Genomic DNA, 22,168 nt, shown 5'->3' on the forward strand with positions numbered 1-22,168 from the left:
ATATTCGATCCTGGACCTACATAGGGTTTAAGGTATATTTCTAGACAAGGAAATTATATGCATGAAGTGGTTCCAATAAACTCCTATAACCTAATGCATCAAACATAAAAGGACTCAAGTTGATATTTGTAAAACATAGGAGGCTTAGAATGCTCTAGGGCTTGCCTGGGATCCAATACTAGGTCAGTGTTTGTTAGATGACACTCGTTGGGTGAGCATCTCCCATCTCGGCACTTGCTTAGTCCTTCCGTCTTCTGGATGGATTCACCAAACTCCATCTTTGGGTTCGGCTCCAACATCACGTCCTTCACATGGTGCATCTAGCGTACCTAGATGAGATGTAACAATGCAAGTGCATGAATGTGAAGAATGCCAATATGAGATGCCTCACATAAAAGTATTCAAGATGAGCACAAGGTTACACCGAACATATATAAGCACTCCATGTTACTTAATTAAGTATCACGCAACCTATCATGCTAGGATAGCAAGGAAGGAAGCACCAAGCATGACACAAGTTTCACAAGGTTTTAGGTATATTAACCTAACACCATCAAAGGCATGAGCCACACTTAGCAACACACAAAGCAAAGCAAGGTAAAGCAAAAAAAAATTGGTACAAACATAGATTCTGAACAGCAGCACCACAATCACTTGTTTTAACCATACCTAGAGTTCTAGGCTTGCAAAAAGTGTGATCCTAGACTTTCTAGAAAGCTATTGAAATTATCATAAACTTTGTTACTAACACCAACAGCTTATTCAACAAATAATAAGGTCAAAATACATCATGAAGCAGAGCTTATACAACTAAGGATAGAAAACTGATAGTAACTTTAGAAATGCATATCTCAAGTTACATTCATCCAACAAGCATGATTCCTCAACTTTATAGAAAACTTATTAAGTTATACATAACTTTATTACTATCAACTTAAGATGATTCTATAGCTAAAAAGGTTAAACAACCCAATGAAGACATCTCTGTCCAGATTTGGACAGAAACTGATATTCTGCTTTGAACATCAATAACTAGAGTTCTAGACCACCAAAAGCAGTGATATTAGACATTTTAGAAATCTTAGGAAAAGCACTACAACTCTCCTATTATCACCAATACATTATTCCATGTTTACATAAGCCAAACAATACAATCATTCAGATCTATCCAGAGGACATGCAAAATATGACAGCAAACTTTTAAAATCTATAACTCCTAAACCATCAGGCCTAAATTTTAGGAAAAGCAAGATAAGAAATTTATATACAACTTTTGTATTCAACAAATCTACAGAAAACATCACTTCCATCATGAAAATATCACCACCACAAAACTGTACATGCAGCCATAACAGCAAAGATACAACTATATGTGTTTAACATTTATGTTGTTAACAACTAACATTTTGTTGCTACATATGCAGATCCATGCAACTCCTAACTATAACCAAGCAATCAGATTACCTAGCACCAATTATTAGAAGTATTACATGGCATAAACACAAGCATCTACTAACAAACTTTCATTAGCTTTTCTATATATAAAAACCTATATATTAATTATAGGTGATGTTGCAAATATCTCATTTGGATCTCAAATTTTTATGTGAGATAGATGATGACAAAACATAATTACTATACAAATCTTACATGCTCAGGTTTTATAATTTAATTGCTATGAAAAAGACAAATCTTAATTATTAATAAACATGTGAGAACAAGATAAATTTAAAGATCATTATTTTCTATAAACATATTGCCATATTAGGGTTTCTCAGGCCACATTATCACCATGCAAGGGCAAACGAACAACATTTCACATTTTTGCACATATAAATTATTTATAAGCCATTTAAAAACATTTATCAAGCAATGAAAATAGTTAAATCAATAACTCAATCATACTACATCCAATGACCATGAAATTTTTACCACCGCACACATATAGCATCAGTATACGACCATCAAAATTTCATAGCAATTGGAGCACCACAACTTTAGATACGAATTTATCCCTAGAAAACCCTAAATAACATAGATAAATAAAAACAGCAAAAACCTTCTACTAACACATATCATAAGATGACTCTACTATGTAGATCTACTCACAAGGATTCCAAAAAGTCTTCATTTGCCATTTTATGATTTTTTCTATGATTTATTATGATTTTCCAAACTTTTCAGCCATAAAAGAAAAACAAACTTTGTTAATGAAACCCAGAACTTGCACTGAAAATAAATTCCAGCAAAATAGTCCTTCCAGCCACAATTCACATGAGTCACGACTCTGTAGAAAACCCCTTCCCTTTCTTCGAATTTGAGTAGGACGTCCTTCACAGCGAATGGAATAGATGAGGCTGCTGCTGCTCGCTAGTTAAGGCCGAAGGAGGCCATGCCGGTGGCCAAGGAGTGGCTGGTGGAGCATCAGGGGACCGGCTGCACACCCGTGGGTGGCCTCGGCTCAGCCGGAGATGGCCCTAGGTAGCGCAGGTCATGCACTGTCAATGGCAGCGACGGAAGCTGCTCCAACAGCAGCAAGCTGTAGGTGGCCGCGCGACTAGGAAAGTGGCATAGAGGAGGCAGCGTGGGGGAGGTTGAGGGTGAGACCTGGCTAGGATAGAGGAGGCTCAGGGAATGAGCTGAGGACTGGTGGTCATGGAGCTCGGCCAGTAGGCCATGGCAATGTCTGTGCTCTACGCGCGCAGCGGCATCGAGGGCGAGGGCAAGGGAGAGCTGAGGCAGAGGGCGAGAATGAGCGAGATAGAGAGAGCAGAGGGCTGCTAGGCTTCCCTTTTTCTTGAGCATGGGGTGAGGTTGTGAGCAGTGAGGGCAAAGAGAGGGCCACGTGGTGCTCGGCTCTTGCCTATGGTCGGTCACAATAAATTTCTAGCTTCAATCAGTTAGATTCAGAAGTCCACAAAAATACATCTGAAACTCCAAGCTTCACCCTCCGTAACTCCTAATTCGTTTAGTTTTGGCACAAGCTATAGTAACCAAAGTTGTAGAGCTACATGAGTACTCCAACTCTGATTAGAGGAGTTTGGTTCAAATCAAAATGGTTTGCAAGATATAAATTCCCAAAGAGGGCTACTTGAAAACTGAAAATGGAATTCAGATATTCAATCCAAGTTCCCCGAATTCAGCGAAACTAGGAGTTTTGGGAATTGATTTTGAAGGTCCAAATGTGCCCCAAACGTGATGAGACTTGTTTCGTCGTTTCATCCACAAAGTGTACTTCAACTCATATTACGGAATCCAGTCGAGTTACCATATGAATTTGGAAGATAAAAATGTCACAATATGTCAACTTCCTAGCTATTAATCAGGGACAAATATTTTAGAGGGGCCAAAACAACATTGCATTCAAACTTCAGACCACTATTTAAGCCACTTAAGGGTTCGAAATAGGTCTTGGTGCAAAAATGAAGTTTGTTGTACTCCACTCAAACTTCAACTTTTATTTAAGGTCCAACTCCATGCAAGCAATCAAGATAGTTGGTCCACATAGGTCAAAACCATACCATGAAAAGGACAATTTTAGTCATTCCCACACTTAGAAGCATTTTCTTGACATTTGCTCAACATGAACCCTTCATGATTTTTGTTCATGAGTTTAAGTAGAGTTGTTTGAGCAAGGTTGCAAGGTTTGTTTGACATCCCATGTTATATTTCACTTAATAAAGTGATTCAAGAAAGATTATAACTTATCATTTCATGTGACTTCTTGGTTCCAAACTTCACGAAACTTTTCCACTAGGTCAAGATGGATGCATGTTGATGTAATATACATAAAACAAGCATGTTTAACTTTACTCTTGTGAAATCTTAACAAGGGTCCACATGTAAGCAAAGGTGTGTTGTCAAAGTTCAAGTTGGGACTCAATTTCATAGATTAGACCACAACACCTTCATCATCACTTCAAAATTATGAACTAGAGATCATGATCATTGCTTGACATAGTTTACTCAAGTCCAAATCCACTGCTTAACTTGTGACTAACACCTAGGGTGTTACATTGACTATCTTGTCGAAGATGACATGGTTGAGCTTGCTAGACTTCTGCCTATCACGGTGCCTCTAGTTGTCCTTCCTGCCTTTTCCCCATTGATTACGGTCCTTAGCCTCATCTATGGGTTTGGCTTGAGCCTTGCCCTTGTATTTCTAGAAGTTTGCATGGATGACCTCCTTACCAGAGCCATGGCTTGTCGCGAGGTCGAGCAACTCCTGCATTGTCCTCGGTTTGTAGCATCCGAGCTCATGAACGAGTGCTTAGTTGGTCATGCTAGAGATGAACACTCTAATCACATTCGTACCCACTATATCGGGAAGCTCGTTGCACTGCTTGGAAAAGCGGTGGATGTACTCATGTAGAGTTTCTCCCTCTTTTTGTTTGCAGGTTTCATATCCCAGGAATTTCTAGGGCGCACGTATGTGCCCTGAAAGTTCCCCACTGAAGATGCGCTTGAAGTCTACCCACGAGTGGATGTTGTCCATGGGAAGATGCTCGAGCCATGCTCAGGCATTTTTTGCTAGGTAAAGTGGTAGGTATTGGATGATGAACAGATCATCGTCCACACCAATTACTCGATAGGCTAGGCGAAAGTCTTCCAGCCACAAGGCGGGGTTGGTGTCCCTAGAGTATTTGACGATGTTCGGCGGCATGCTTAAATGCGTCAGGAACGGCGTCTGCCGGATCCTTTTTGCAAACGCCTATTTGCCGGCGCGCTTAAAAGTGTCCCTGGAGTATTTAACTTCTTTATGACATTTTATCATCCAAATTCATGTGTTAGATCAATTGGATTCCTTAAAATGATTTGAATTACCTTTCATGGTAAAAATAATAAATCAAGTCTCATCAAATTTGGAGTCCATTTGGATCTTCAAAAATAGTTTCCAAAACTAGCAAAAGTTTACTTTATCACTTAACTGACATTGACATGCCGGCATTCCACGTTCTCCAAATTTTATTAAGCAACTTGATTTGGTACCAAAATAAAAGTTGGAGTATACATGGTGGAGAAGAGCATGTAAAAACATGGCACTTGTTTGACTTCTCTTTGACCATTTGGATTTTTGTTTGTCGCTGTCAATACGTTGATACTATCAATTTGGAACTTAATATGTAGCTAATGGAGAGCTCTAATGGACTAGAAAACTAAATAGGAGTTGAAGAGCATCAAGAGAGGAACAACTTTGCTTCAAGGACCATAGCCTAGTTCGGCACATAATCAGCCCTAACACGGCCTCCAAAATCGGATGTATCACGGCCACCACGTGTTCAACATCATGACCATGTGTCTTCCATGCACTGGCCGTGCTCCCACCATGGCCGACATGTGTGCCTACCTCCCTGCCGTGCCTCTATGTCCTCCTAGAGTGGGCACCAAGCCCTAGCTCACTCGCCATCACTCCATCTGCCCTCCCTTCGCTCCCCCTTGCTCTCTGGCGCTTGTGCGTGCTGGGCGCGGCCACGTCCAACATGGCTAGGCTAGCTGAGCTCCCTGCCTCCACATGATTCTGCTCCTCCAATGTAATGGGAATGGGGATCCTGATCTTCTATCAGGTGATGGTAACTATCATTGTGGTGAAGAATGACACACCGATCTGATTTCAGATCGAAAGATCGAACCCTGCAATCTTAGCACCATAGCTCCTCTGGTTATCAACTGAGTCTTGGACCAGGTTGACCTTGCCAAGAAGGTTAATCCCTACCTACGCAATGAAGAACACAAGCAAGAATAAGAAAGAACACAACCAAATTGTAGATGAATGATTAATCTCTCAAAGGTGGGGTCTCACAAACCGATGATCGGCGAAACTATTCTTGACAGAATAATCTAAGCAAAACCCAAAACCTAATGGAGGGGTGGCAGCTGTTTATAAAGACTCTAGGTTTGTGCAAGACCCTTGGATGTGCCCGTAATGGGCCCAAACATGATACATGGTCCAACGGACCAAAAGACGGTGTCGCAGCACCCTGGCAGATTCTGGATGCTGACTTGTTTTGATGATTTCCATTGATTCCAAAGAGCTTTTGATGTGATACCACTTGGATTGGCTTCCTTATCAAATTAGCTTTCCATCCATATATGGATCGTCAAAAACAGAGTCCAGATACGTCCTAGGTGACCAGTTTAAGGCAGACTGGTCCTAGAGGCCGAGGCAGACTCGAATTCTTGTTGGACTAGGCCTCCGGCTTGTGTTGGACATCCTTGCTGGTCATTATCACCTCCACCACTTCCTCTAAGTCCTTCATGACCCTCTCCAATGTTCCTAAGCAAGATAACATCATTAGGTAGTAGTCTATTCTCAAAAGTATGAAAAGTATCGCTTAAGAACGAGCTCATCTCTAAATTGAGTTGTCGCTTTCGAGCTCGGGTCATTGGACCTTGCATGATGGTTGGAGGATCAGCGGGTACCTCTAAAGAAGTGATGTCCTCATCACAATGCTCCTTCGCCCAAGCTAAGAGCCCTACCGCACTCCCTACTCCTTTCCGCCTCCGGTGCTCCACTTCCCCGGCTTCCCAGCCGCCCGTAGTCTGCCATCGCCAGAGCACCAGCCATCGGCGCTGCTCACCTCCATGGCCAGCTTGCCTTTGGCCACTGCGAGCTAAGCTGAGGGCACCTCTTAGTGCGTGTGCGTTCCCTAGCACTCCCCGCCGCTGCCGGCCACCGCTCGCTAGGGCCGGCTGACCGTAGAGCAGGCATGTCAACGGCCGCCACAGTCGCAAGCAGTCAGTGCTCGTGGCTGGGCCACCACGGGAAAGCCCCTGCCATGATGAGCCCCTACATGGGTGTGCGCTAGTCCCCTGCTACTCCCCTGCCACTCCCCCACCGCTAACGAGCCCCAGCGTGCTCCTCTGCTTCATTCGTGTGGAGGACCTCGTGCATGAATTTGAGAAAAGGGAAGGGTTGATCTATGAAGTCGTGACTCATATGAATAGTGTCTATAGGGGCCTCTTTGCTGGAATCTATTTTATGAGAAGTATAGATTTTAGCAGTTTATTGTCTGGTTTTTGCATGCTCTCTATATAGATCTGAATGATTGTGTTGTTTGACTTAGCTAAGCTTTGAATCATGTCTTTGAGATAATATAATAAGCGTAGTGATTTTCATGAGCTTTGGAAATTGTTAAAGATCACACCATTTGGTGGTCTAAATCTCCAGTTATGAGCTTGTGAAGTGGAATGACAGAATGTGTCCTAATCTGGACAGAGATGTCTTCATTGTGATGTTTGACATGGTTAACTTTGTAATTAGCTTGTGGTGTTTATAACAAAGTTGTGCATGGTTTGCTAAGATTTCTAAAAAGTCTAGAAACACCTTGTTGTGAAAGCTAGAACTCAACTTAGTGTTGTCTAAAGTTGTATGTTAGATTCAATCCATATTTTAGACAAAATTGTTGCTTTGTATATTTAAGGCTAAATAACTGTTGAATCACCTAAAGCTAATAATAAGAAATTGTAGATAACTTAATATGATTTCTATTAAGTTAAGGATCATGCTTGTTGGATGATTAGAACTCCAGTTATATATTTATGAAGTTCATGTCAGTTTTCTATCCTTATCGGTATAGACCTGAGATATTAGCATATTTGATCATGTTAACCTATGAATTAGCTTTTGAAATGAATAACAAAGTTTTAGATAATTTCATTAGATTTATAGAAAGTCTAGGGTCACCCTTGGTGCATGCCTATATCTCTAGTTATGATTAAAACAAGTGATTGCTATGTTATTGCCTAGATTTCTATACATGTGCTAGGTGATTGATTTAGCTTGCTCTTATTTTGGCTAAACATGTTGGTTAGTTTTTGATCGATGCATGTGTGCAATATCTAAACTTAAGTTCACTTGTGTGCCATGCCTAATATGCTTGCTATCCCTCTATAATAGGTTGTGTGATGTTTAGTTAAATAACTCTAGGTGGCTATGTCTTGCATGATCTTATGTTTGCCTTGAATGCTATTATGTGATGCATCTCATATTACCATTCTTCATATTCATGCACTTGCATCTTGCATCTCATCTAGGTATGCTAGATGAACCATGTGAATGACATGATGTTGGGGCCAAACCCGAAGACGGTGTATGGTGGACCTATCCCGAAGATGGAATGACTAAGCAAGTGTCGAGATGGGAAATGCTTGCCAAGCGAGTGTCATCGAACAAACACTGACCTAGTGTTGGATCCCAGGCAAGTCCCGGAGTATTCTAAGCCTCCTATGTTTTTACAAATATCACTTGATTCCTTTATGTTTGATGCATTAGGTTATAAGAGTTGATTGGAACCACTTGATGCATAGAACTACCTTGTCTAGAAATATACCTTGAACCCTATGTAGGTTCAGGATCGAATGTATGCTTAGCAATGCTTAGACCGGTAGAAGTCGGTTGATTTTCTATCACCTGTGAGATATAGGTGGATACCAAAGCACGGTTGGCTATATTTGCTATCGTGGAAATAACCATGTGTTGATAAATAAAAGGAGACCGGGCGGGATTGTGATAGAGAATCAATAAGGGATAGAGGTCTAGGTGCCTATTTATCCCTGTCTGTGTTGGTTAAGGACCGATTCGCTGTACGTCCTCATGTCATGTTGAACGCATGTCTGTCACTTAGTTGGTTAGATAACTCGTTCTGACCGTGAAGCCGAGTAGCTCAACTCAGGGCAGGAGCTGGTAAGTGAAAGTGTGTACCCTGGTTAGTCGTAAGGATGTGCGGAGAGCCAATGGCGTGAGTCCAAGTGCGAGTTCGAGTCCCGATCTTCCTTGCTGATTGGTAGAATCTCTGAGGGTGCGACGCTGATCGGACCCACTAAGTTGGTTCCTGAGTTGTACCAAATGTGACCTAAGACTACCTTGGCACATGTATGTCTGGGTTTGTGTTAGAAGTAATTCTCTAGCTAGGTAGGAATCGATTCGAATTGCCATCTCTCCCGGATAGTGAGAACTTGACTGAGCAGCGGTAACGTAGAATAACTTAATGGAAACTTGATGGTTATGATGATGATATTTACATTACTACACCGACTATTGTTACTTTTTTCTATTACTAAATGATATTCCACATGTTTGGCATAGGTTAGTTGTTAATCTAGAGATGAATAGCTATAATTAACTTGGTTATCGAATTGTAAAATGTATAGCTCAACTAGTGGTTTTTATGCAAAATTTTATCAAACTAGCTCCACCTATAAAGCCTTGCATACTCCTTAGTGTCACTTTATTTCTAGTTTATGATGGGTAAGTCTAGCTGAGTATGTTCAAGTACTCAGGGTTTATCTCACCATGTTGTAGGTGAAGTTCTCGGCTTGCTGAAGATGGTGGCTAACCGCCGGTGGGCTCGGTGACTCTATATTTATTTCTCATCTATATACTTTTTTATCAAAGGATGTCACTTATGCTAGCAATATATTTGGAACTTATATTAATGTAATTATTTGAAAGCTATGTTGTTTTCAATAATCAGTTTTGAAACCCAAACTTATACTATTATTTGTGAACCCATTTGTAATATTATTTCCACTACAACTTTATGTATGTGATGTGTATTTGCTTAATCACTCGATCTTGGTTATGATGTTGATTTACCGAGGTCTTTCATGACACTCGGTGGACTACTGGGTTTATATAAATGAAAGTATGCGCGCGTCAACGTGCTAAACGGGGACAGCCGTACTTGATCTTGTATAAATTGGGTGGTTCTATCATAGCGACTGTCCCCTACCTAGCGCGCTAACTGTCAATGTTTTGTAAATCAGACTAATAAATTTATATGATTGCCGCACTGCTCTAGAAAGATGATAGTAGCATCCAAAAGATACGAGGATTTATACTGGTTTAGGCCAGAGCCCTACGTCCAATCTTAGAGATAATCAAGTGCATGTTCCTCGCTTGAATGCTCTGAAGTTCTTACAATGGAGGTGGAAGAATGGTGGAAGAGGTAGGAGAGCTAGAACTAGGTGATGAACTGCTTGAAGGGAAGCTTCAGGAGTCCGGTGGTGTGTGGAATGAGGGAATGAATTCAGATGGTGGGAAGGATGCCCTGGCTGCCCTTATATAGAGTTTGGGGCCAAGGCATGTACAAAGAAGAAGGTTCTCCCGATCGAAGGGCCGTGAGCCTGAGGGAGGGGCCTAGCTAACTTGGCTTGCAAGCTACACCGTCTTATGGTGCACGTCTGGCATGGTTATCATCATGATCTTGTGCCCACGTCGTGGTAAGGTGTGGTGTGGTGCTACTATGCCGGCCATGGCGGCGCTGTAGGCACGGTGGTGGTTCGCTAGCCGTCCTTAGCGACATAGTCTTTGCCATGGTCTTCGCCATCGTCTCCGGATTTCCTGGGGGCATCGTACAAGAGTTGGTGACCGCCCCCAGGTAATCGATCGCCTGGTTATCTTGAGGAGTAGGTGGCCATTATCCTGAGCTCTAGGGTCATGGATCCTGTCGGTTTGGATGGCCTCTAAGTCAAGGCCTCCGCCGTGGATCCCATCCCGTAGTGGGTAGAATCATACATCCGTGTTGTTGGACCGTATTTGGACGATGGGCACCGTACCAGTCATCACCGCTAGGCGGTGTTGTCTTGTCTAAGCTGCGTGGTGCAGGGATGGCGTCTAACTAGACAGAGGTGACGACTGTCTCCTCGGTCCTTACAGGGTCAGTGCGGCGTATCTATTCTTGTTTAAGTAGGCGCGCATGGCTGGGCTCGACCTCTCCCCGTTCCTCCTAGGGGTCATGATGGTGGGGAGGTCGTGTCTCTTGTGCGTCGTGCGGCTAAGGCAAAAGGAAGGGGTCGTGGCTGACCCTGGCCTTGCGTCTAACCTGGCTTGCTTGGCTTGGCTGGGCCTCGATCGTTCAGGTCTTCACTAGCTGATGTATCGTGGGCCACTCGGCTTTTAACTAATCGATGCCTTGAGACACCTGGGGATCATAACCCCGACAGGTAACCTTTTGTACTCCAAAGCCTTTGTGTGCTTTTGTATTGAACTCTTTTCTACAACGTTGAAGGATTACGGGATTAGCAATGGCTTAATAAAAGGATTCAAAAAGGGCTTCTCTTAGGTCCCAAACTAGATGACCACCCATAACTGGATGTACTCGTACTAGAACATTTGGTGATTACCCACCAGGACTTCCTACTAAGTATTTGACACTTCCATCAAGACTCTAAAGTACTCAATCAATGTGAATAGCAGGAATGATACTTGCAAAAAAACATATAGGACCAGAGAAATGGGAAGGACTCTTACCCGCACCGGATTCGTATGGAAGATCGTATAACGTTGATGTAGGAATTCTAGAAAAGAAAGAAAGACGAATTTGGATCCTTTGAGTCCCGATTTAGAACTTCCTATCAAAACATATGACAGAATAGTTGAAAAAAGCTTATTGAATCTTCCTAAAATGCTCAATCCAAAAGGACTATTTCGTTGTTTGTGCCACACTGAAAAGAAAATGGGGCACCCATGTTTTACGAGTCCCGGATCTTAGGGCCGTTTTGCCAACCGTCGACATCAACGAAATCGAATTTCATTGCGGGAAATTTGGATTTCACGAGGGAGGAAAAGGCGAGGCGGAGAGTATAGGTTTCACCCGGCATAAGACAGAAATACTAGTCTCGATAAAGCATGTACCAAAGAGTTTAAAGGGAAAGAAGCAAGGGTAAGGGCATTGGAATTAGAGTTGGCCAGGTCCTCTAAAATGAAAAGAAGAAACTACTTAGAATAGATAAATGCCATTGGTTTTCTCGTACTACGATGTCTTTTTTTGTTTTTGGCCATGATTGTGCTGCTCCTGTGAAGGTTAGTGGCAAAGTTCAACGTTCGTTGTGATGAGTGCGGGCCTTTCATTTATGTCCTTACTGAAGTTACATAAGCATGTTCCAATATCACTTCTCAACGGGCTCATATTCCTATTCCTGCTTTGTTTTGGTCCTCTTGTTATTTTAAAGTAGGAATTTAATCCAATCCATTCTTTTGTGAACTATTCAACAATTAGTGGGTGTGTACTACAATTCATTCAACGCACGTCATGTCGTATTTCAAGAAATCGAAGAATTGCAGGCCCCGTTCGCTAGTCTGAAACTTGACTGGAACTAGCTGAAAACACTGTTCTAGCTGAATTTTTGTGAGAGAAAAAATAATATTCCAGCTGAAAAACTAAGCCAAATAAACTGAATATGGGGTAAGCCAAACGGACCGTAACGTTAAGATTTAGAATAGGAGAACCGTAACGGTACTTCTCAAAACTCTGAGAATGGTAACGGTACCAATAAAAAAAATCCATGCATCTTTGTATTTACAGGGCAGTATGATTTTTTTAAAATAAAATAAAATGAAAAACAAACACAAAGGATCCGACCCCTCGTGCATCCACGATCCACCCGGAACCGCGGTCTCACGGTCGCATTCGCACCGCATCACCGCGATGGACTATGCCGCAGCCGCTACTAACGCGCCGGCGCCGGCGCCGGCGCCGGCGTCGGGCACCGATCACGCCCACTACCCGCACCCGCACCCGTACGCTAGCTACTCCTACCCCTACGGGGCCTATCACCAACCAGCCCCGGCCACGTACCCCTCCGCCGCGGCCGCCGCCTCGTCATCCTACTACTACCCCGTCCCTGCCGCCGTGCCGTCCACCGCCGTGCAGTACGACCCTTACTCTGGTTACCAGCACTACAGTCCCCCGGAGGGAGGAGGCGCCGCTGGGGCTGGCCTGGTGGGCTACTACTTCACCGTCGGCGAGGCGTCGCAGCAGGCCGCGGTTACATCGACGACGCAGGCTTCTCCGGCGGCGACCACGAAGGAGGCGGGCAAGCAATTCGGTTTCGATCCCCAGCGCTACGCGCAGGTTAGGACGCCCCTGGATTCCGTTTTGACTCCGAGTTTTATTTTATTTATTTGTTTTTGTTTGTACGCCGTAAATTTAGGTGGAATTACGAGATTTGATCTCTTAATAATCGGAGGCTTGGTAAATTAGAGGGAAGTTTGCTAAGTGCAATTGAGCAAATCTTAGGTAGTTTGATTCCTTAATCTCGTTATGTAACCAATCAATGAGGTTTGCCTGATTAACAGTGGTGGAGCTTGATGACAAATGTAGGAGGGGCCAAGCTATGTAAAATTGTTCTTTTATGTAACCAATTAATGAGGTTTGCCTAATCATTTGATCAACATTCCTCCATAGTGTTTTGTTTTATAAAAATCTTAGTTGTTAATTTGTGAATTGTTGCATTTTAAAATTATAACTCTTTTAGGATAGCTTGGAAGATAAGTAATGTAGAAGAAGGGCATCACATGGTTACATTTATTAAAGAATCATACTATATTTTGTTTAATAAAAATCTCGTTGTTATTTTGTGAATTGTTAAACTTCAGAATTATATCCCTTCTATGCTAGGTTGAAAAAGAAGTAATCTAGAAGAAGTGCGTCACATGGTTAGATTTGTTGTATCTTAAATGACCACAGATAGGTTCTAATCAATTCTCTTTTTTTTATGGATAAAATACATAGTATATGTGATGCACTGAGGGGATTATTTCATCTGATTAGCTCTTGAGCAATTGATTGGGTATGAAATTGTATTTTTAGATTTTATTTCAATCTTTTGGTTTTGGTTGTAGTTATTTTGTTCCTATCTCTTTAGAAGGTAGGTTGGCCCATTGGGGTGAAGCATAAAGTAGTTAACTAGGCTTCAGAGGTGTGAATGGACGGCATGGAAGGCAAGCTCCCATCAGCTGCTCAAGGACTTTCTACCTCCCTAATCTTCTTAATATCATCAACTGGAGCTGTCTTACCAATACTATATGAAACTACCTTGGACCTGATTTCATGCTACAAGCATCAAGCACTTCGATAATTGTAGATACTACTCCATATCTAAAATTCTAGACAAATTTTTTTACTATTGTTTCATTCACTTCAGAACTCTAACCAATTTTATCTAAAGCGTAATCATAATCATAGAAATGAGAGCAAACATCACATCCTACCACCTTCTATAGAAAGGAAAAATTACAGAATAAAAATGAACTGGCTTGTAATTATGTAGAAACTGCATTGCTCATATCTGAAACTGACTTATAAAAACATATCTGAACCTGACTTATAAAAACATTGTTTTTCAAGAAATAGCATTGCCTATGTCTAACTTATAATAACATTGATATTTACAACAACAACAACAACAAAGCCTTTTAGTCCCAAGCAAGTTGGGGTGGGCTGGAGTTGAAACCCAACATGAGCCCCTAGTCATGGTTCAGGCACGTTAATAGCTGCTTTCCAAGCACTCCTATTCAAACAAAGATCTCTAGGTATATCCCAACCTTTGAAATCTCTTTTTATTGACTCCACAATGCACTGGTGCCTCTGAAGGTTTCCTTTGGACATGGCCAAACCACCTCAACCAATGTTGGACAAGCTTTTCTTCAATTGGTGCTACCCCTAGACGATCACGTATATCATCATTCCGAACTCGGTCCATCCTTGTGTGACCACAAATCCAGTGCAACATACGCATTTCCGCAACACTCAGTTGTTGGACATATCGACTTTTTGTAGGCTAACATTCTGCTCCATACAACATAGCGGGTTTAATTGCCGTTCTATAAAACTTGCTTTTAAGCTTTTGTGGTCAATGTTTTCCAATCGGCTTATCGTCCCTAATCGGTTTGGTACCGATCAGGACGATCAGGACAATTAATCGACCTCTAATCGGTCTAATCGTCATCATATAGCAGGACTATATATCATATATGTATGGTATATCTACCATATGTATGGTGTATATACCCTGCAGCAGAAGGGAGGAGGAAGCAGCAAGCAGCAGGGAAGATCCATGGATGGCCTGCTTGGATTGGAACTGGAAGGGAGGGAGGAGGCAGTGAGATGCACGCAGCAGGGAAGAGATGCAGCTCAGCAGCTGCACACACAGCTGACAGCTGGAGTGGGAGTGAGGACTGAGGAGAGAAAGAGTGGGGATGAGGTATATAAGGGAAACCCTAATGGGCCTGGCCCAAATAAATATTGCCCAGCAAACTGAAGCAGCCCATCTGCCTATTTAGTGTTGATCGGCCAAGAGACCTAATCGGACGATTAATCGCGATTAATCGCGAGTAATCAACGATTAATCGGACGATCAGGTTTCTGATCGCTCTGATAGAATCGGAGCGCCAAATCGAGTGCTAAGTACCGATAAGGACGATAATCGGACGATCAGAAAACATGGTTTGTGGTACCCTCTTGTCGCAGAGAATGCCAGATGCTTGGCGCCACTTCATCTACCCTGCTTTGATCCTATGGCAAACGTCTGCATCAATATATCCATCCTTCTATAGCATCGATCCTAGATAACATTGATATTTACAAACATGTAAATAAAGCTTGATGCACCCCCACCATCAATTCAGCAGCCTGCAACACAATCCAAGGTCAAACGAAAATTGCATTTGAAAACTACTACAGTTGATTCGTTTTCCAAGAGAGGAGCAGATCAATGAATCCTTATTAGTCCCCTGATTGCAAACATGATGCTAATACCGCAAGACTACATTTAGGAAGCACACCATCCATTAGGCATCTTGGCATCAGCAATAGACTATGACAATTTTAGATTAGGCATAGGAAAGTAATCAGCTTGCTTTTTTTATGTTGGCATCAACATAGACTGATACATCTTAGATTAGGCACAGGGAAGGCACAGCAGTACTTGGACATTTAAACAAACCTGGTTAAATACTGACCTAAAAGACATTTGCAAGGAGTAGTGTGCACGTGGTGAGAACTTCATATTTCAGAATATATGCTGAGATCTTAATTTAACATTACTATATGGATTCCTCCACATGATACTGGCAAGGTAGAAATTCATATAATCAATCATGTAAAACATCCTATGTTTTGCATTATGTAAAATAACCTCATTTCCTGTAGGAAGTCTTAATTTTTTTGTTATCTTGAAATATGGCGACGACATGGTTTTACAATTGCTGCTCTGTTCTTATGGTTTAGGATCTCATGTTCAATACTGTATTTGATTGAATGGAATGCATTTTTGTACACTGGACCGTCAATGTGTACGTCTGTTTGTGTGTGATGAATAGTGAATAGTCACATTTTATCCTTCTAATGAAAGTGAAAGGATCTACTTATGACAAGGAAAAGAAGAAACTGTAACAAAAATTTTCAGATTTCTGTTGCTTGTATAGATTTTAGGCTATTCTAATATATTAAGGTTCCCCCCCCCCCCCCCCCCCCCTTTTGTCCAATGTTGAGGTTGCTGCCTTGTCTCGTTTAGTTGCATGGCCTAACAACATAACTGCATTGAAGTGTCCTTTTTTTAATGCTGTTGTTGTGAGCCATCCATCTGCAGGAATTTTAATGCATCTGTGTCGTATGCATCATTTTTTTTTTGGCAACAATAGTGCAGGAATTTTAATGCATTGTGTGACTTGCCCACTATGGTCCACAGTATCAATACTTCTGGATACAATTGCAACAATAGTCCTATCCTTTGCTTATCCAGGAACAATGTGTGTAGGGTTTCTATCCGTATCAGATAAGAGCAGAGTGTATAAGCATGTTTCTGTATGATTTTATCATTGATGACTATACAAATACAAACACGTCATGTAAGCACGTTTCTGGTACAGTTGTTTTGCTGCATACCTTCTCAAGCTTAGATTCACTTCACTTTTTATCTATCACCAAGGCTCTAAAACAGTTTACCTCTACTGTATGTGGATGACATTGTGCTTACGGCGTCGAGTGCCTCTCTCCTCCGCCACACCATCTCCGCCTTGCAGCAAGAATTTTCCATGAAAGATCTTGGTCCTCTGCACCATTTATTGAGCGTATCTGTTGAGAGGAAATCCAATAGGCTGTTCTTAGCCCAGAAGCAATATACACTGGATATCATTCAGTGGGCTGGCATGGTTGACTGCAAGCCTTGCAGCACTCCAGTTGACACTCACGCCAAGCTATCTGCGGCTGATGGTGCTCAAGTGATTAGACTGCAAAGGTCCACGTGCACGAGCTCGACGATCACTTGAACAGTACTTCATTGTCTTTGGGAATGGAAGCCTCCTCTGCTTCCCCACCAGGCAGCTAGCGCAGAGCTCGCTGGCATGCTTGGTATGCGGGAGGCCCCGCACCATCTCATGGGCCACGAGGCTTGCTAGTGCGCTCGTCATGCTGTCGTGCCGTCAACACCGGATGCACCAGGTGAAGATCAATAACATAAAGGCAGATCCTGGAGCAATTCACCTTGGAGAGAAGATGACGTTCGTGGTCCCGGATACGCAGGACTTCATGGCTGGCCAGCACTTGGCAGCCCTGCTCATCCAGTTGCCCGATACTGATGATGCTTGACTGAAGCCTAATCAGTGCCCGGTGTTCCGCAGTCTGGCACTAGAACAGGATTGTGCTGCCCCCGCATATGTCCATAATGGAGCTATTGCCAAATTTCACGGAATCGACAATACCCATGTCAAGCTCCGTGAACGCCTCCCTTCTCCTGGTCATGTGGTTGCTGGCGTCGGTGTCGAGATACCAGGATTGCTCTGTGTCGCTGCCTTCACACCCGATGTGAACTTGGGCACGCAGGCTCATCGAGGATGACCTTCTGGTGTGGCGCGAGCTCTGTGGCGTCATTGAGTGCACAGACTTGCGCCCTCAGGAGTGCTGGCTCATTGTCCTAAGATGCTCCAGCTCCTGCTTGGCGTTCTTGTAGTCCCGGGCCTAGTGGCCCGTTTTGCTGCACTTGCAAAAAGTGTTGCGGTTGTGATTCCGCGGCCTGTCCTCATTGTTGTGGGTGCCGCCATCCTTCTTCCACGGCGGCGGCTTCCCCTGACCTTGTCCCGTGGGCTGCCGCTCGCACATGTGAGCCGTCCACTCCTCCATGAGGGACAGCTTTCAACCCATCGTTGTGTGCGCTGCCGCCTTGACTCAATACTCCACCGCCTTGAGTCGCCCTGTCACATCCTCAATCCTGAGGGTGGACAGATCGAGTAGAGTCTCGATCGAGAGTGCGATCTGCATTAACTTGGGTGGGACCACCCTGCTCATCTATGATCTCGCCGAGCACAACGAGCTGGCTCACGAGCAACTGTAGGCGCAACACGAAGTACTCCATCGCTTCCCCATCACGGAATGCGATGGCCTTGTAGTCCCCATCACCTTTATCAACACCGCCTATTTGCCGTAGTTGGTGCGGGTGAGTGTGGGATACTGCACTCCTACCTCCCTCACTGTCCTCTACACCACGAGCTGGCGTCGCTCTGGTGACACAGACATCTGACACTCACACCAGTATAGGGACTCCTGACATCACCGGAGATCAACCAACCGCGGTTGTGGTACCACTTGTTGGCCGGCTTTGTCACACGTGTGTATCACCACTCTCACTCAGCCATACACTGGAGGCTAAAGAAGATGAGAACAGAGCACACACATGAGCACATGTGAAAATGGGGTTGTGAACTACTTAGCTGCAGCTAGCCATATCCTCATATATAGGAATTCAGAATATGTACAAGTTAACGAGGGGCCATGTTGCCCACTACCAGGAGCCATGCTCCCACTACTTGTACTATAGCCATACTCCGCATTACTAGTGTCCTATTGACAAGAAAGGAGAGGGAGCAGTCACTGCAGAAGTGCTCCTATACAGAAAGGGGTCAGGGACCAGCAAATTACATAACCAACAATCAATAGGTCTGTTGACTCTTCCACAAGATACTAGGTAATGGCCTCCATTCACCTGCTTGAGACCTTTCCATAAAAAAACCCTGCTTATCTTATCAATTGCTTTTATTGCCCACTTTGGAAAATCCAAAGCAATGAGTTAATAAATAGATATAGCAGTAAGCACAGCTCGGACAAGATTTACTCTCCCAGCCGAGTTCATCATTGCTGCTTTCCACCCAGGTAATTTGTCAGCTATCTTGTCAATTGTGCCATAAAAATCAGCCTTAGTGAGCTTCTTGACTGATAATGGAAGTCCAAGGTATTTGCAAGGGAAATCCTGTACTGTGCATGTGATAGATGCCTGGACAGTTATGATGTCTTGCTCATGGCATTGAATTAGAGTCAGAGAAGACTCTAATGTTGGTGACCAGTCCAGATGCCTCTCCAAATTACCCTGAGAATCTCCTTGATTAATTCCAAATATTCTGTACATGGCCGCAAGAAGAGGACCACATCATCGGCATATAGAGAAACCTATTAAACTAGAGCCACAAGGATGGAGAGGCTGCAGTAATCCCATATCACTTGCCTTATTTATCAAGGCATTTAGAACATCCATGACCATTATAAAGAGCATCGTCGATAAAGGATCCCCATGGCGCAGTCCCCTTAGGTGCCGAATCAACTTGCCCGGCACACTATTCACTAAAATTCTTGTTGTGGAGGATCATAGGAGTTTGGACAACATGTTGCACCACACTGGTCCAAAACCCAAATGTCTTAAAACCTACAGCAAAAATGCCCATGTCAACAAATCAAAAGTTTACTAATGTCCAATTTTAGAAGGATTCTAGGCTCTTTCAGATTGTGAAGCACTTTGGCCGTTTGCTGAACCAAAATAAAATTATCATGGATGCATCTTCCTTTGACAAAAGCACTCTGATTAGGAGACACCAACCTAGTTTTTTTGAGAAAGGGAACCCGAGCAAAGGTGCCATAATTCATGCTTTATGTAGAAGAAAATGTTAGTGATGTGCAATGGGTATGTTCTCAATAAGAAAATGTGATTAAGAGAATCAATTCAACTTTAAATTGCAAGTGGAAATTGAAGTGAAGTATTGGAAACATTGAAATACATACTTGTCTCCTTGTGGCCAAAGGAACATTCTAATTTCATTTTGCTTTGTCCTAGCATGTTGGTCTCGGTATAGCTTTGCAGTTTGTTTACCAAAGATAAATTGCACAGCATATTGTACTGATCTGTTTAGCTCATTGGCTTCTCACACTTTCCCTGATTTGCTATGCATGTATCACATGAAAGGGATTACCACAGTATGCACTGTAGTGTTTTTACGTGGTTATTATTGTAGAAAAGGATTTGCCATTTTTAATTCCCCATCCTATTGATTTTTACCAGTAAGTTTTTTATGTGCATCAAGCTCTATGACCTTCAAGTGTTTTACAACCTCAATTTGTGCCCTGATTTTCTTTGTATTTATCACTGTTTGGTCACCCTGTGTTATGTGTTGTACAGCTGCATGGAAACCACATCATGTGTACAATAGTACTGCTTAGATTTGTTATACTTAATGTCATGTACTAGCTACATGATATCTTTTCTGTCTTGATCCTTGTTATTAACCTGGTACAGATAATCTTTCTGTAGGCAGCAATTGCCAGAGCCTCCAATGGAATAACACAACCAGCTGCAGCCCCAGGCATGCACCATGCCCAGTGGAATGCTCATTTTGGGCATTCTGTGCCGAAATATGCCTTGAGGAAACAAATGAAGAAAAAGCCAAAGGCTCTGCAACCAGCTCCATGTGAGGTGTGCAAGATTCAGTGTGATACAATAGAGGTTCTCATGATCCATAAGCAGGGGAAGAAGCACAAGAAAAATTTGGAGAAATTACAAGACTCGATCACCCCTAAACCAATTATAAAGCCCCCAAGCAATGTCATTGGTCCAAGTATGGCACCTGCTGCTGTATCCAACTGTGTGGTGCCCTGTGTACAGCCGAAGAAGAAGAAGAGCTGCTCAGCAGCAACCCTGGAAGATCTAGAGGTGAAGAAGAGGCGAGTGCTTGAGGCTGGAGCAGCGCAGGACGAAGTAAGAATCTGCGGAGTGTGCAATGTTGTCGTGAACAGCCAAAAAGTGTACGAGTTCCACATTGCGGGGCAGAAGCACCAGGCCATGATACAGAAGCAGCAAGAGCTACATTTTGTCACATGATGCAGAGCCATTTTGCTTATTGTCTTTCGTCTAGTCTCTTCTTGCTTGTCCGGAAGTTCCTCGGGAACGAGAACTCACAACATTCATATCTTCAACTTTGTTAGCTAGATACAAGTTGATAACATTCCCTCGTTGTTTAGTGCTCATTCTCCTGTACTACTGGTACCATACCAAAAGGTTGAGAGGATTGTTTGGACTTTCGCCTGCCGTTCATAATAAGTGGAGGGCTGAAAGTCTGAAACTGAAGATTGTAATGTATGTCGCAAGTTGTTTTATCAACATGGTTAGAGCATATCTAAGAGTTTTTGTAAAGTTCACTTTCTAAATTTTGAAGTGATATTTACATAAAAATCGTTTTCTATATCTCTTCACTCTTCAACAGTTTTTCTATATCTTGTTTGTACTCTAGAGAGTTATTCTCGTTTTCTATCTTTAGCTAGCGAGAAATCCGAATAGATGACTATATTTAAATAATAACTAAATAAAGAAGTTGGAGTGTATTTTTTTATTAAAATCTTTATTCTTCACAATTAGAAAGGATATATAGAGTTTCTTGGAGTTGCTCTTAGATTATAGATCGTCAAGTTCGATACTCTATAATGTACTCTCTCCGTTTTAAGTTACAAGTTATTATGTCTTTTCAAGATATATGATTTTATTATATATTTAAACATACCTTATATCTAGATGTAAAAAATAATAATATATCTAAAATTGCTATAATTTGGAACAAAGGGAGTTTTAAAACTTATACGAAACAAATCGAAAAGGTGGCATACGTGCCACGTGGTGACGGCTGGGTGTGTTTCGGCGCAATAAATTGTTCACGGAAGTCATAACGGAAAGGAAGGTAGACAGTAGGGATGAAAGCCGGACCCATATTTTACAATATATGTTTGTCTTCAAAGGGTTTCAAACAATAAATAAACAATTTATATATCATTCAAAATATTTAATATCTGTGTTGTATCAAAATCTGAATACCTTAAAGTCAAATTTCTAATATTTACTAGAATTATACTTGTGCGTTATAACGGTAACAAAAAATAACATCATGATAATTTTGATTTGCACATGTCTGGAAAACCATATTTGTGTGTGATCTTCACAATATTCTATTTGTATCCAATCGACATTATTACCTGAATGCATAGTTCAGTTACGTGAACGAACTGAAAAACCTAACATGCAATACACCAATTGGAAACAGCTATATATACATATCTATACCTACACAAACATCTTCAGC

General features: G+C 42.4%; 1 protein-coding gene across 1 annotated transcript; it reads left to right on the top strand.

Annotated features, from left to right (window-relative positions):
* Positions 1-12,356: 12,356 nt before the first annotated feature.
* LOC136490156 (uncharacterized) lies at positions 12,357-21,256 on the top strand. The gene is made up of 2 exons (XM_066486644.1): positions 12,357-12,854; positions 20,353-21,256. The coding sequence occupies exons 1-2, from the start codon at positions 12,429-12,431 to the stop codon at positions 20,917-20,919; spliced, it is 993 nt and encodes a 330-aa protein (XP_066342741.1). The 5' UTR covers positions 12,357-12,428; the 3' UTR covers positions 20,920-21,256.
* Positions 21,257-22,168: the final 912 nt, after the last annotated feature.

This window comes from Miscanthus floridulus, chromosome 1, assembly GCF_019320115.1.
Source record: "Miscanthus floridulus cultivar M001 chromosome 1, ASM1932011v1, whole genome shotgun sequence".
Classification (NCBI taxonomy): domain Eukaryota; kingdom Viridiplantae; phylum Streptophyta; class Magnoliopsida; order Poales; family Poaceae; genus Miscanthus; species Miscanthus floridulus.